This window comes from Plutella xylostella, chromosome 26 (genome assembly GCF_932276165.1).
Source record: "Plutella xylostella chromosome 26, ilPluXylo3.1, whole genome shotgun sequence".
Lineage (NCBI taxonomy): Eukaryota > Metazoa > Arthropoda > Insecta > Lepidoptera > Plutellidae > Plutella > Plutella xylostella.
This window is the reverse complement of record NC_064006.1, coordinates 3,422,599-3,435,220: the sequence shown is the minus strand read 5'-3', so window position 1 is coordinate 3,435,220 and position 12,622 is coordinate 3,422,599. Positions and strand designations below refer to the sequence as shown.

The following is a 12,622-nucleotide window of genomic DNA, read 5'->3' as shown; positions in this document are numbered from 1 at the left end:
TTATTGAGGATGTGGTTGAAGAAAGGATACAATCATAATCTACTAAAATAATATAGTTTATTTACAGTTTTTTCGGTAAAATTACTCTTTTTATATTTTTCTTCCATTACTCTAGCTCATATTTAGAAACTATTTCTAAATAATATTTACAAATAGCTCCGTTTAAAAGACAAAAAGGTATTTGTTAACTTATCGTACACTTTTTTAATTTAGGGTAGAAAAAAACGGGGATAAAAGTTTATGCAACAAGGTATAAGCAACAAACGGTGTCGGCACTTAACTTACAACCTAACAACATCACAAGCACAGGCAGAGTTCAACGCACACTGGAGCCGCCCGCGTCACAGCTGCAACCATACGATTTAGAAAAACAATAACTTACTATACAGACTAAGGGATACCACGACATGTGTGACCTAGTTCACGTGGTACGCGTCTTCATCAATCAGTCACCTCACGCCTTCGCCCAGTAACAAATCCGGCTCTTCCTCTAACAGAAGGTTTTGGTTGTTGCTGTTCTCTTCATTGCCGACGTCTGAGTCTTTATTGACATCGGCGTCAATCTTGTACAGAATGTCGTGACATAGAGGACACCGGTCTTGCACGTACAGCCACTTCCGTAGACACACTCCGTGGAAGTAATGGTTGCAGCGCGTGATCTTGGCTGAATGCATCTCTTGGTAGCAGATGGCGCATACGTCGTCTAGTCTGTCGAGCTGTTCGAAGGAAGCTTCTCGTAATGAGTTTATCTTGTTGACTGCTGTCCGTCGCTTCATGAAGACAGACCAGCCGGCTCGCGCCTCACACCAGATATTGAAGTATGCGTGAATGCACATCATCACAGCTCGGATAGCTCCTCCTGATTCAAACAACAGAATCCACGCCCCGTTGAAGAACAAGAATATCCCGAAGCAAAACTCTATGGTGTTGCCAAACGCTCTGATGTAGTAGACATAATCGTCCAGCTGCTCCCAAAACGTACTTCTGTACGCGTCGACTAAGAACAATGAGTATATCATGAGGCTAACGATGACCTTCACTATCACCTCTATGCTGAAAGCGCTGACTGCGAGCAGCCAGGTGGATATCGAGTGCTGGGACCACAGATACACTAGCAGCGATATCGGGAATATGATGAGGAACGCACACACGCCTAGCGCCCTCACGTGTCTGTGTGTGCTGGGGTTGTGCGACGCGCTCAGTGACATCAACATCGGGTTAACAACGTTGTGTAGAAAGTGCAATAAAGCCGTAAACAACAGGCAGAAGTTCCTGCACAGTCGAATGAACCGCTTCTCCGGGTTCAGAGACGTCAGTCCCGTCTGCAAAGCGAGTATATAGAACAGTATCGCCGATACCGTCCCTATGCTCTTGTCCTCCTCTTCATCCGTCAGTAATATCCACTGGAAGAAGCTCCCGATGTAGTGGCAAAAGAATGAGATCACTGAAGTCATGCCGAGCACGGCGGTGATGGTTTCGCATCCGGTCACCAGAAGTGACTTAGCGAGCGACGCTAGCGATTGAACTGCTAGTAGGGTCGAGACTTTGAGGCCTTCCTCGGCTTCTTCGTCCAGGTTGTCCACAAGGAGTAGCACAGCATGTTCCGCTACTCGGATGACCCAGAAAACCCTCAGCACGCACGGCACATTGAGCCGCATCCACTCGGTCTCAACAAGCGCCGACAAACCGTAGTTGCTGACAAATATGCGGCCGTGTTGGTAGCCGGCGTAGATGACGTGTATGACGCTGTAGGCCGAAGACCACAGCACGTATTTAACCAGCACGAGTGGGAGCAGTGCGGAGAACACGGGCGAGTGGTGCAGAAGATTCGGCGGCACCGGCAGCAGCGCCAGCAGAGACGGCGCTATGAACGACAGCATCAGAAACTTCTGCACTATCGGCTCTCGCGGACCCAGATGGATGTTCTTGAAGAAGAAGGAAAGGGCGAACTGTATGGCGAAGTTTTGTATTACCAGTATGCCGGGGCCGTCCAGGTCTAGCAGATTTTTCATGTTAAGGTTCAGAAGGTCTTCCAAGATGCTGGTGGAAGGTGCCGACGCGAGGGTCAATGCTTGGATCTGCTTGATGGCAGACACGTTGGTCCAGTAGGAGACGAAGACCGTGGCCACCGACATCAGGTACAGGTAGACTATGATGAGGTGCTTCGTGTGCAGCACGAATATACATAGTGATGACATGCAGCCTGGAAGCAAGGAGAAAGATGTTGGTTAGTTTGGACTATTCAGGCGAAGAGGGATTTTTAAAGGTTTGTCAACCTGGTATTGGCACAGAAAAATAACTAGTACGTATTGGTAGAGGACGACATTTTAGGTTGTAGCAAATGACGATTGGAATATAATATGTACAGTATTTCTAATAATTATTTGCAGCCAGCGATATTTCGCTTGACGACAAGTCTATACAAATACATAGAAACCTGTATTGACGTTGCAATATATTATCTTCTTCCGCTACCGAATTCCACCTATTAAGATGCAAAAACGGAATCACACTTATTGATAATGACCTTAAAATGAAATAAGGTAGTTCTCGAAAATAACTGAACAAGTTTGCAAAATATTTAAGTAAGTACTTTGAACTTGCTAAGATTAAGTATTGAGGTCATTTTGAAAGCCTGCAAACTGCCTTCTATTTTGATAACTTAATAGGTTTTATTCAGAGAAAATATAACAACAACTCGTGGACTCTTTCGTAATTCTCAGTGCGATATAGAAAATATATACATATATTGCAATTAATTTACATGTTTCAACGAGGCAAATTTAGTATATTTTCATGGCAACTTAACACATTCTGTTAATAGTTATTACGCGTTGTTTTTTTTTAAATATTGACTGTACGAATTTAATGGGTACTACTACTGTACACCCTCTAAGCATCTGGACCGATAACCTTACATAGATGGACGGAAGTGACGAATAAGGAAGGCCAAGCACAGAGTGTTGTGGCGATTCTTGGGAGAGAGAGGTTTAATGTCTAGCAATGGACGAATACGTGCTGATGATGATGATGACGAATTTACTGGCATATAATAATATGCACCTAGGTACCACTAACAGGACATGTTATATTTTATTTCATGCAGACTTTCACTGGTTGCTAAGAAATAAGTAAGTAGGTATATCGGAGATGAAATTTTTGCTACAAAACCAGTTTTAAGGTATCGTGGTCGACACACTTTCGGCTGGTTATTACAAACAGGATTTTGCTAATTTTAGTCAATGTTTATGTTTTTGAGTTGTTTGTTTTGCAATTATCTTCGAGTGGTGCTTAAGTGGGGTAGGGTTTAATGACTTGGAACTTTGCAAATAGGTATAATAATTCGTCAGTGTATTTTCCGACAAAATATTCTGAGATACTCTTGAGAGTCGGCTGGAGTGGCGTTAGGCGTTAAGGAGATGCAAAAGTCCAGCAGATATATTATATATATGTATAGGTATATGTATTGAGATCAATCAGTATGTTATATGCCTATAGTCGAAGACGTCAGACCTGTATAATCTGCTCTGCATTATGTATGAACAGTATACTATTCATTTAACAATAATATACCTACCAACAAAAGTGTGTTCCCCTCTCCCCTCGTCCCTGCGCACATATTTATGCTCGAATACGCGACTCACAACTCACAAAATTACGCTCCTGTGGCCTCACTCTTATACCTACAAAAATATGGTGGCAAACTTTACCCAAATATGTTCAACATTTTTTCATATTTAAAGTCATTTTATTAGATTTTTTTACATACAAATATTAATTAAATGGACCTTCAAACGGAATTGACCATGAGAACCAAGTACTAACATACTATCTCGCAATCACATACTACAGATGTTTGGTTTCTCAGAGGCTAAGGTCAATATGACTGCATAGTAATTAGGTAAACAAACTATTATAAAACTATCTATACCTACATTTGTCATTGCAGTTGCAACTTATTTTTTTTATGTTTTATGCCATCAGTAATAATAATCATTGTCACTGCTGGACATAGGCCTCTCCCAGAGCACCAACACTCTGTCCTCTGGTCTTCCTCATAGGACCACCATTTGGCTACCTCTCAAACATTGTGGGTTTTCTGTGAGAAAAAAATATTTGATATTGTTTTTTTTATGCTATTTTTTTATTAATTGGTGCTCTTTTTCATTGGCACTAAGCATAAAAATTAAAATTAGTCCAGTATTTAGATAGTGCGAGATTTACCAAGTGTGTGAGATGGGCTGGGCTAGCAATTAAGTTTGGGTGTTAGCTTAATGCACAATTGCACAGCTTACTTGTTTACAAATCAATTTAATGATTTTAGAGGGAATTTTCCATTCTCAATCTGAAATATCAGGTACATCTACATTTCACTATGTATATTTTTAAAATATGTACTGTTAGTGTGACGCAGACATCAACGCTCATTGTATTTAAATTAGGCAATTCTAGAAATGAAACTGTACCACTTTTCAGTCATATTATGTTTGTTCAAAGATATATTTTTTAAATCATTACCACACTTGAGTTTAATTTTAAAAAAAGATTTAATGATATGGCTTGATCTTAACATTCTTTACTTATTTTGAGTTAATTATGCATTTGAACTTTTTACAATACAAGGTTAAATTATTCAATGTCAATTTGTACATTGAATAGAATTCAAAGTAGGCCAAGATTATTTAGTGTACAATGTTCCAAAAATCATCATAAATTTCAAATAGGTATACTATTTGATATGATAACTTTATAATTTTTTTATGCTATTCAATAATGAGTTGATGTGACATCTATTCCGCTTCTATTATTGTTACTGTTACTTGTTTGCAGTTGAAACCTATTTTAGTTTAAATGTAATGGTAACCCTCAAATAAATAAATATTAAGTAACAAAACTTTATAAGAGTGTGGAGCTAAATAACAAACAATTTTGAGCTCCAAAAATTAATTTTATGCCCAACTATTCGTTCAGCACAACTTCCAGAGATACATAAACTGAGTATCAGGGATTACAACACCAGTATTCGTACCTACAAACTTGTAGTTGAGAAACTGTCTTTGAAAGTAGACTGTACAACCTTGTGGCCATTGCACCATTAAAATTAAAAAGCTAATACACAGGCTATGGAAACTCACCCATACAGCATATGAGGAATTTGAGGAACGTGAAGATGAAAGCGTTGTAGAAGTTTGCATCGTAGTAATTTGCGTCTCCATCGACGTCGACGTGGTCGATGGTGACATTGCTGAGGATGGGCACCTCCTCGCCGCCCGCCACCGGCAGCCCCAGGCTGATCTTCAGGAACTCATCCACCACAAACAGCGGCGGCACCCGCAAGAGGACCTCCACTAGAGCTAAGGCCTTCGATCGCAGAGACATTATTCATTTAGATACAGTCCTTCGCACTACTTGCACAGAGAATTTGGGCCGCTAACAACAACAAACGTGGACGCACATGTGGACTACGGGGATGTTGCCGTTTACTTATGGTTTTTAAATAAATAATTCACGTAAAATAAATGTAAGAAAATATGACTAAAATTTTTACGACAATAGAAATTTGACATTTGGTTTGGAGTTTTGGCATTTGGTTGGATTTGGCATTTTGGTTGGGGTTGGTGCTACCAAAAAAACTAATACGGCCTTTATGGTTCACATATAGTTTCTACCATTTTATAGATAAATTTGTGGTAGAAAATATTTTTCATGTGGCATCACCCTAAAAATCTCAGAATAATAACATCGAGCAATTTTGTTTTTTTTTTATCTCGGTGTTACCATACCAAAGAAATAAAGTCCTCGGTTCGCTAAGAAAAAAAACTGAATCATAGATGGCGCATAATCTACATATCTACAACGACTATAGTGCCACAATCTTATCTGTTCCGGTGGAGACTTCGCTGTGATCGAATCCAGTGATGCCATCTATTAAATTTTGCCTATTTCTGGTTTAAACGACAATGCATTTCTGCTATTACCTATTTTTATAATTAGGTACATTCATAAGTATAGATAAATCAAAATATAGGGTCGATAGTAAATGAAAGAGGATATAATATATCAAACGAAATTTGTTGTATAAAAAATTTGTCCACGGCGAACAGAAACAAAATTAGAATAGAATAGAATAGAATAGAAAACATTTATTCAACACATAAACAGCAACATTATCAACACACATTACAATTAAACACTTAATCTAAACCTAATCTACTGTTAGTAATTAAAATTTAGAAAATATTTAGTTTTAGGTTAGTATTAACGTGTACATTTAAAATTATATAAAAAATAAAAACAAGTAAACTAAACATAGAATATCCAAATAGTAAAAATGCAAGTTGCTGCGTAGTGTCGAAAAGGACTCCAGACTCAGCATGTGCTATAATCCAAGGATTATAGCGCTGGTTTTCAGCTGGAGCCTTTGCAGTGACATCACGAAGGGACTGGACAGGAAAGAGAGAAATAGGTAAGTAAATAACAAATAGATATTAAAACAATTACAAAATACATAGATACAACATACAACTTGTGTATGAAGTTTATATTAAATATCATTAATAATAATTTATAAACTGTTTAAGTGAGTAGTGGATAAAATAATATGAAATAGAATGATGATGACTATGACTTTGTGAATTTTATGTAATTTTTTATCCAGAAGATTTTTATTTTATTTTTTATGTACCTTAAGCTATTATTTTTAGTTTGATTTAGATCTTTGTTTTATAATATTTTATATGAATTCATTTTTAATTTAAATTATATTATGGCTGTAATTTTTGCAATGTGATCAAGTGTAACTTAAGTCTTTGCTTGAAGGTGCTGGCTTTTTTTAAGTCACGAATAGGAGGAGGGAGATTATTCCAACATTTGCAGGAAGCGTAGCGAAAACTGCATCTAAAAGCTGCAGTACTGTGCTTAGGAGTAATTAATAGATAAGAGGAGGCCCTAGTATTGTGTTTATTAAATTGACGTGACCATGTGAGCTTCTTGAAAAGATACTCAGGGGTTTCGTTCCTAACGACACTGAATAATAAGGTAGCAAAGTGCAGCTTCCTTCTGCTTGATAGCTTCAGTAAGTTGGATTTATTGAGGAATGGGGTCACATGTGCGCGAGGAGGGACATTGAAACAAAAACGTGCACAAGCGTTCTGGACTCTTTGAATAAGGCCCGGGTCTCCTATTTACTCCGTAGGTCGCGTCAAGTGTCACCGCCGTAGGCCGCGTCACGATGTACACTACATCTACGCGCCAACGTCGGCGTGTGAGGGAGACCGCATCAGTACATTTCTATAGTGAGCATTGTGACGCGGCCTACGGCGTGACGCTGGACGCGAACTACGGCGTAAATAGGAGACCAAGGCCTAAGGCTCTGCGTTTTAGCATACAGACAAGGACCGTAGACAGTATCCGCGTAGTTTAACCTGGATAATACCAGTGCTTCACAGTTGAATGCGTAGCTCCTCATTAATGTAAGGCCTTATCTTGTATAGTACTTTAAGTTTGTAAAAGCAGCTTCTTACTACATTTAAAATGTGTTTCTCAAAGCGCAGGTTTCGTTCAAAGAGTACGCCAAGATTACGGGCCTCAGTAACCTCTTCCACGATTGTACCGTTAACTTTTATGTCGGGGTTTAAATCTTTAATTCCCTGAATTTGATTTTTGATTTTTTGATTTTTGATTTTTTGATTTTTTGATTTTTGATTTTTGATTTTTGATTTTTGATTTTTGATTTTTGATTTTTTGATTTTTTTTTTTTTGATTTTGATTTTTGATTTTTTTTTTTTTGTTCTGATTATGTTCTGATATAAAGAATTAAATCTAGATTTTACAATGATATAGGTAATATTTGTGGGTCGTGAGAATAACGAGATAGATAGACTTAAAAAAAAACTATTAAGTACTTACCTAATTATTATTTATTAATTTATGAACACTTTATTTTTTTCATTTTCTAAAGTAACAAGAAACAAGAGCATAAAATTACAAAATAAATTCAGACAATGTACAAAGGCTTATTGCCAAAAATCCATTTCTTCCAGCCAACCCTTGATACTCGTAGTGGAAGAAGAAGATGTCATTAATCATCATTATTTCGTCTAAAATCGCTGCAGGTGCGAGAAATTCTTCTTGGTATACTGCCTAAGGTGTAAATACGCAGCTTCAGTCACACCTGTAATCAAAGAAAAATAAAGATTATAGTATACTTTCATCACGACCCATCCCGTCCCCGCTGCTGGGGAACGGGTCTCTCGGGAAAATATTAATAAAATTACATGTGAGTATATGGGTAAAATTATTCGTCATATTTGGCAACACTAACCTGTAGCCGCTGCAACTCGTTCTTCTAATTTTTCTAACAGAATTAAAGGCGCCTGAATACGTTATTCTTCCTGCATAAAAGCCAATATATCTAGTATTACTTCTCTTGCATCACTTTTCAGCGCTTTTGGCATTATTACACCCAGAAAATCACAAAACAAATTAAATTACCTACGTAGCGTCAGCCTCTTCGCAGAAATTGACAACTCAAATAACGCACAGAGTATGAAATGACGTTTGACAATGACGTCTCGTTAGTACACATTTTGAACACCGGAACAGATAAGATTGTGACACTATACAGTCCAACTATAGTCATGAAAATTTCATTTTAGATTTTGAAAAGACTTTTTATAAGTACCAATCTAATTAAAATTATTTACTTACACTAGCTGCTCCCCCGAACTTCACTTCGTCTTAAATAATTTAATCCCCTATTTTACTCCTTGAGGGGTGGAGTTTCTGAAAATCCTTTCTTAGTGCTCACTTACCCTACCTAAGGAACCTACGAGCCAAGTTTCATGATTGCAGCTTGAGCCGTTTGGGCTGTGCGTTGATGCCCAAACAGTCAATTAAATTAAATGAAATCGTTTATTGAAATGAAATGAAATCGTTTACACACACACACACACACACACACTTACGCCTTGTACTAATGTACTCCCTTGCGGGGTAGGCAGAGGTGCATTGCTGCACCCACTTTTCGCCAGAGCGTTATGTTAGTCTAATGTAATAGGAGGCGGGCCTATTGCCATTTTACGGGCACATCCAAGACCCGAGAACAAATATCTGTGTTTAAACAAATATCTGCCCCAGCCGGGAATCGAACCCGGGACCATGCATCGGCTCAGTAGTCAGGGTCACTAACCACTACGCCATTCGGTCGTCGTTTCTTTACAGATATACATACATAATTCAAATAAAATACATTTTGATAACTGGCTTTTTTTGTGCTTAAAAATAAATTAAGAAGATTGATTAAATACTGTCTTCAACAATAAGCAAGAATCCACTTCCGTTTTCAGGACTTTCTAGTTAGTTGGACTGTAGGTAGGGCTGATATAAAAAAATGCAGTGGCCATTGTATGAAGTTCGTATGAAGGCATTAATATAATTTGTAACATATAGCAAGATTCTTAAGACGTTTGATGAATAAATTGATATCAGGAAAAATTTATGTAGGTACCAACTACCATCTTAATACCTACTACTTTAAATAAAGCTAAGCGGAAGAGCTTTGAAGCCTGCTCACATTTTCTCTACAAACCACGAACGACGGACGTCCGCCGACCTAACGCGCCTAGTGAAGTGAAGTGGTCTAGGTAGTAGGTAAAGCAAAGTGTGCACAGAGTGCAATTGAGACGTGACAAAAGATTAGCATCGCGTTCACTCACATCGCGCAGCGACTGCAAGTGCGAGAGCAAGTGCGAGTGCGACGGATACCTTTTGTCACGTTTTAATTGCGCCCCATGCTAGCCCACAAAACCAATATACAGTCCTGATTCCAGGAATTGAACTGGAATAATTTGAGCTACTTACCTATAATAGATTTTGTTATTACCGAAACAGTTAACTATTTTCCTATGTGCATAGAAATACAAAGTTTAACTGAATTTCAGCGATAGGTAGGTACACAACTTACCCACTTGATAAAGCAACAGAGCTAAAGTTAAGAAGTTGTCTACAGTTTCAATAAGAAACACTAAAAATGCCGTCAAAGTTAGACAAAAGCTTGTAGCAAACAAATGTTGAATTGATAACAAACGGTGAAAGTTCGCTGGCCGCCATTTTGGAATCGATCGAAGTTTGAAAGGCTTCAAGCTTGGAACAAGAAAAAAAGGTTCAAATGATACTTAGGTACCTAAAATTGGTTACAACTGCGCCATAATTAATATGTGTTGCCTGTTTATCACTGATACGCTAACAAAAAGCAGACCAATATTGATAAAAAATTATTATGTGACAGAATATTTGAATCTTTTTAAAACTTTATTATTCTTATACCTAAGTAAGTACACTATTTATCGCTAGGTATCTATGTATCTCATCTGGCAAAATGAACAGACGGCATATTGACCAAGGTAGTGTCGATATCGGAATGGTAGCCAAGGAATGGACGTGATCAGCAGTCGCCACTGTCAATGAGGACTGCTGGTAACTGATAAAAAAGCAGACTGGATTTAAAATTTTCACCCTCTAATAAGACCAATTAAGGTAGGTACCTACCTAATTGACGCAAACTTGAAATGGGGTGGGGCGTTGCATTGGTTAAATGTAAGAAAGGTATCAGGAGTTATAAACGTATATATTATCTATATTGATCATCAGCCTGTAGTCGTACACTGCTGCACTACTCACTACACTCTGTCCTCGGCCCTCCTCATCCAGCCAGTGCCGGCCACCCGTCTAAGGTCTTCGGTCCAGCGGGCCGGAAGGCGTCCCACACTACGTTTGCCTGTTCTATAGCTGCATTATGTGCATCTATTTAAACAAAATCATAGTCGTTTTTATTTTATCATAATCATCAGACGAGATTGCGAGACTAAGACACTTCTCTGTAATTTATTATGCGTAAGCTTTACAGTATGGCTTCTTTCGTTCAGAGGAAAATTAAAATGCGTTATTCAAGAAAATATAAGCTCTGCTTTCCGTTTGATTTAATAGAGTATTTTAAATAAGTAGAGGTAGGTACCTCGATACAACTTAATTATTAAAAATAAGTAGGCATGGGGTGTATTTGATGGCTAACAAGTGGCCCCTCTCTCAGGTAGTCAGACTACTAGTCACACCTAATAGATACTTAACTTCTTTGAATTTTCAAGTACTTACTTTAGTATTTAATAATAGTAGATTTACCATAGTTCCTCTCTCTACTAACATAGATACTTAAGTACTTAGTTGTTTACTTACATATACTCATTTCCCAGCCGTGTCATAATATTACGACCGGATAATCCCTTCCCTAAACAAATCCAAAATGATAACTATTATAGGCTGATTACTTCAAAAGCTCTATCGAGACACGCGCGAAAAAAAAAGTTGCGAATGGGCGGGAAACGGCACGTGACCTACACGCGCCATTTTATATTTTCATCATCGTAAAGCAATTGAAATTGAAACAATACGAGATAGCTGCCGGATTCGCCGCAAAATATCGGGTTACGAACATTATCTTTTATTTACATTGCCGATTCAGAAGTATCTGTTTACCGACGGCGGCGGTTGGTAAGTTGAAATCATTCGGAAGATTCGGGACTGATTGTTTTCTTTTCAAATTGATTTGGCCAGCAGCTAGTAGGGGCCAGATGAAAGCATAGAGAAAATAGTAATAATAACTATAGATTAATATATTCATATAATAGGTGATTTTACAAAACTACGTACTTCGGTACCTACCTAAGTACCTATATAAAATTTAAAGCGAATTTTTTACCATACTTTCCATAGCTGAATTTTGTATCCATAAATTATTAGTTAACTAAATTATGTAGGCCGGATCTAATAAGAAATTATGGACTCATCATTACCATAGCATTAGTAGGTACTTACACATAGGTATGTGCCTACTTAGATAGCTAGGTATACGGGGTATAGGTATACCCTAACTATTGTAATTATTAGTTTCATTCATATTTAGCAGCTAGGAAACATCAGTAAATCCGTTAACAAAGTCCCCTCTAACCAAACTCAGTGGGATCAACGATGGATCAACGATGAATCAACAATGTCGATAGAGCATACAACAGGTAGTCAACAAATGAAACAAATTGCGAGTGTACTTAATAAAACATATTTTACCATTTATTTAGGGTTCAGGCAACTGGTAGTCAATTTTATTTGACATCATAATCATGACAAATAATACGACGAATGGCGTAGTGGTTAGTGACCTGACTACTGAGCCGATGGTCCCGGGTTCGATTCCCGGCTGGGGCAGATATTTGTTTAAACACAGATATTTGTTCTCGGGTCTTGGATGTGCCCGTAAAATGGCAATATGCCCGCCACCTATTACATTGGGACTAACACAACACTCTGGTGAAAAGTGGGTGCAGCAATGCACCTCTGCCTACCCCGCAAGGGAGTACATTAGTACAAGGCGTGAGAGCGTGTTTTTTTTTTTGACAAATAATAATAACACTAGCTCTTGTGCAGTATAGGCATTCGCATTTGGGATGAGTTGGGAAGAATTATAAGGACACACATGATTGCACAGGGGATTTTTTAAACATATTATTTACTTATCGAACACTAAGTACATACTTACGTCCCGCTAATTCAGTATCCGAGAACCTTATGA

The 12,622-nt window shown here is 38.0% G+C and overlaps 1 protein-coding gene across 1 annotated transcript; it reads right to left on the bottom strand.

Annotated features, from left to right (window-relative positions):
• Window positions 1–37: 37 nt before the first annotated feature.
• LOC105388168 (protein TRC8 homolog) lies at window positions 38–5,594 on the bottom strand. Its single transcript, XM_011559038.3, has 2 exons — window positions 5,136–5,594; window positions 38–2,203 (listed from the first exon to the last, which is right to left on the bottom strand). Exons 1-2 carry the CDS (start codon window positions 5,377–5,379, stop codon window positions 450–452), a joined length of 1,998 nt encoding a protein of 665 aa, XP_011557340.1. The 5' UTR covers window positions 5,380–5,594; the 3' UTR covers window positions 38–449.
• Window positions 5,595–12,622: the final 7,028 nt, after the last annotated feature.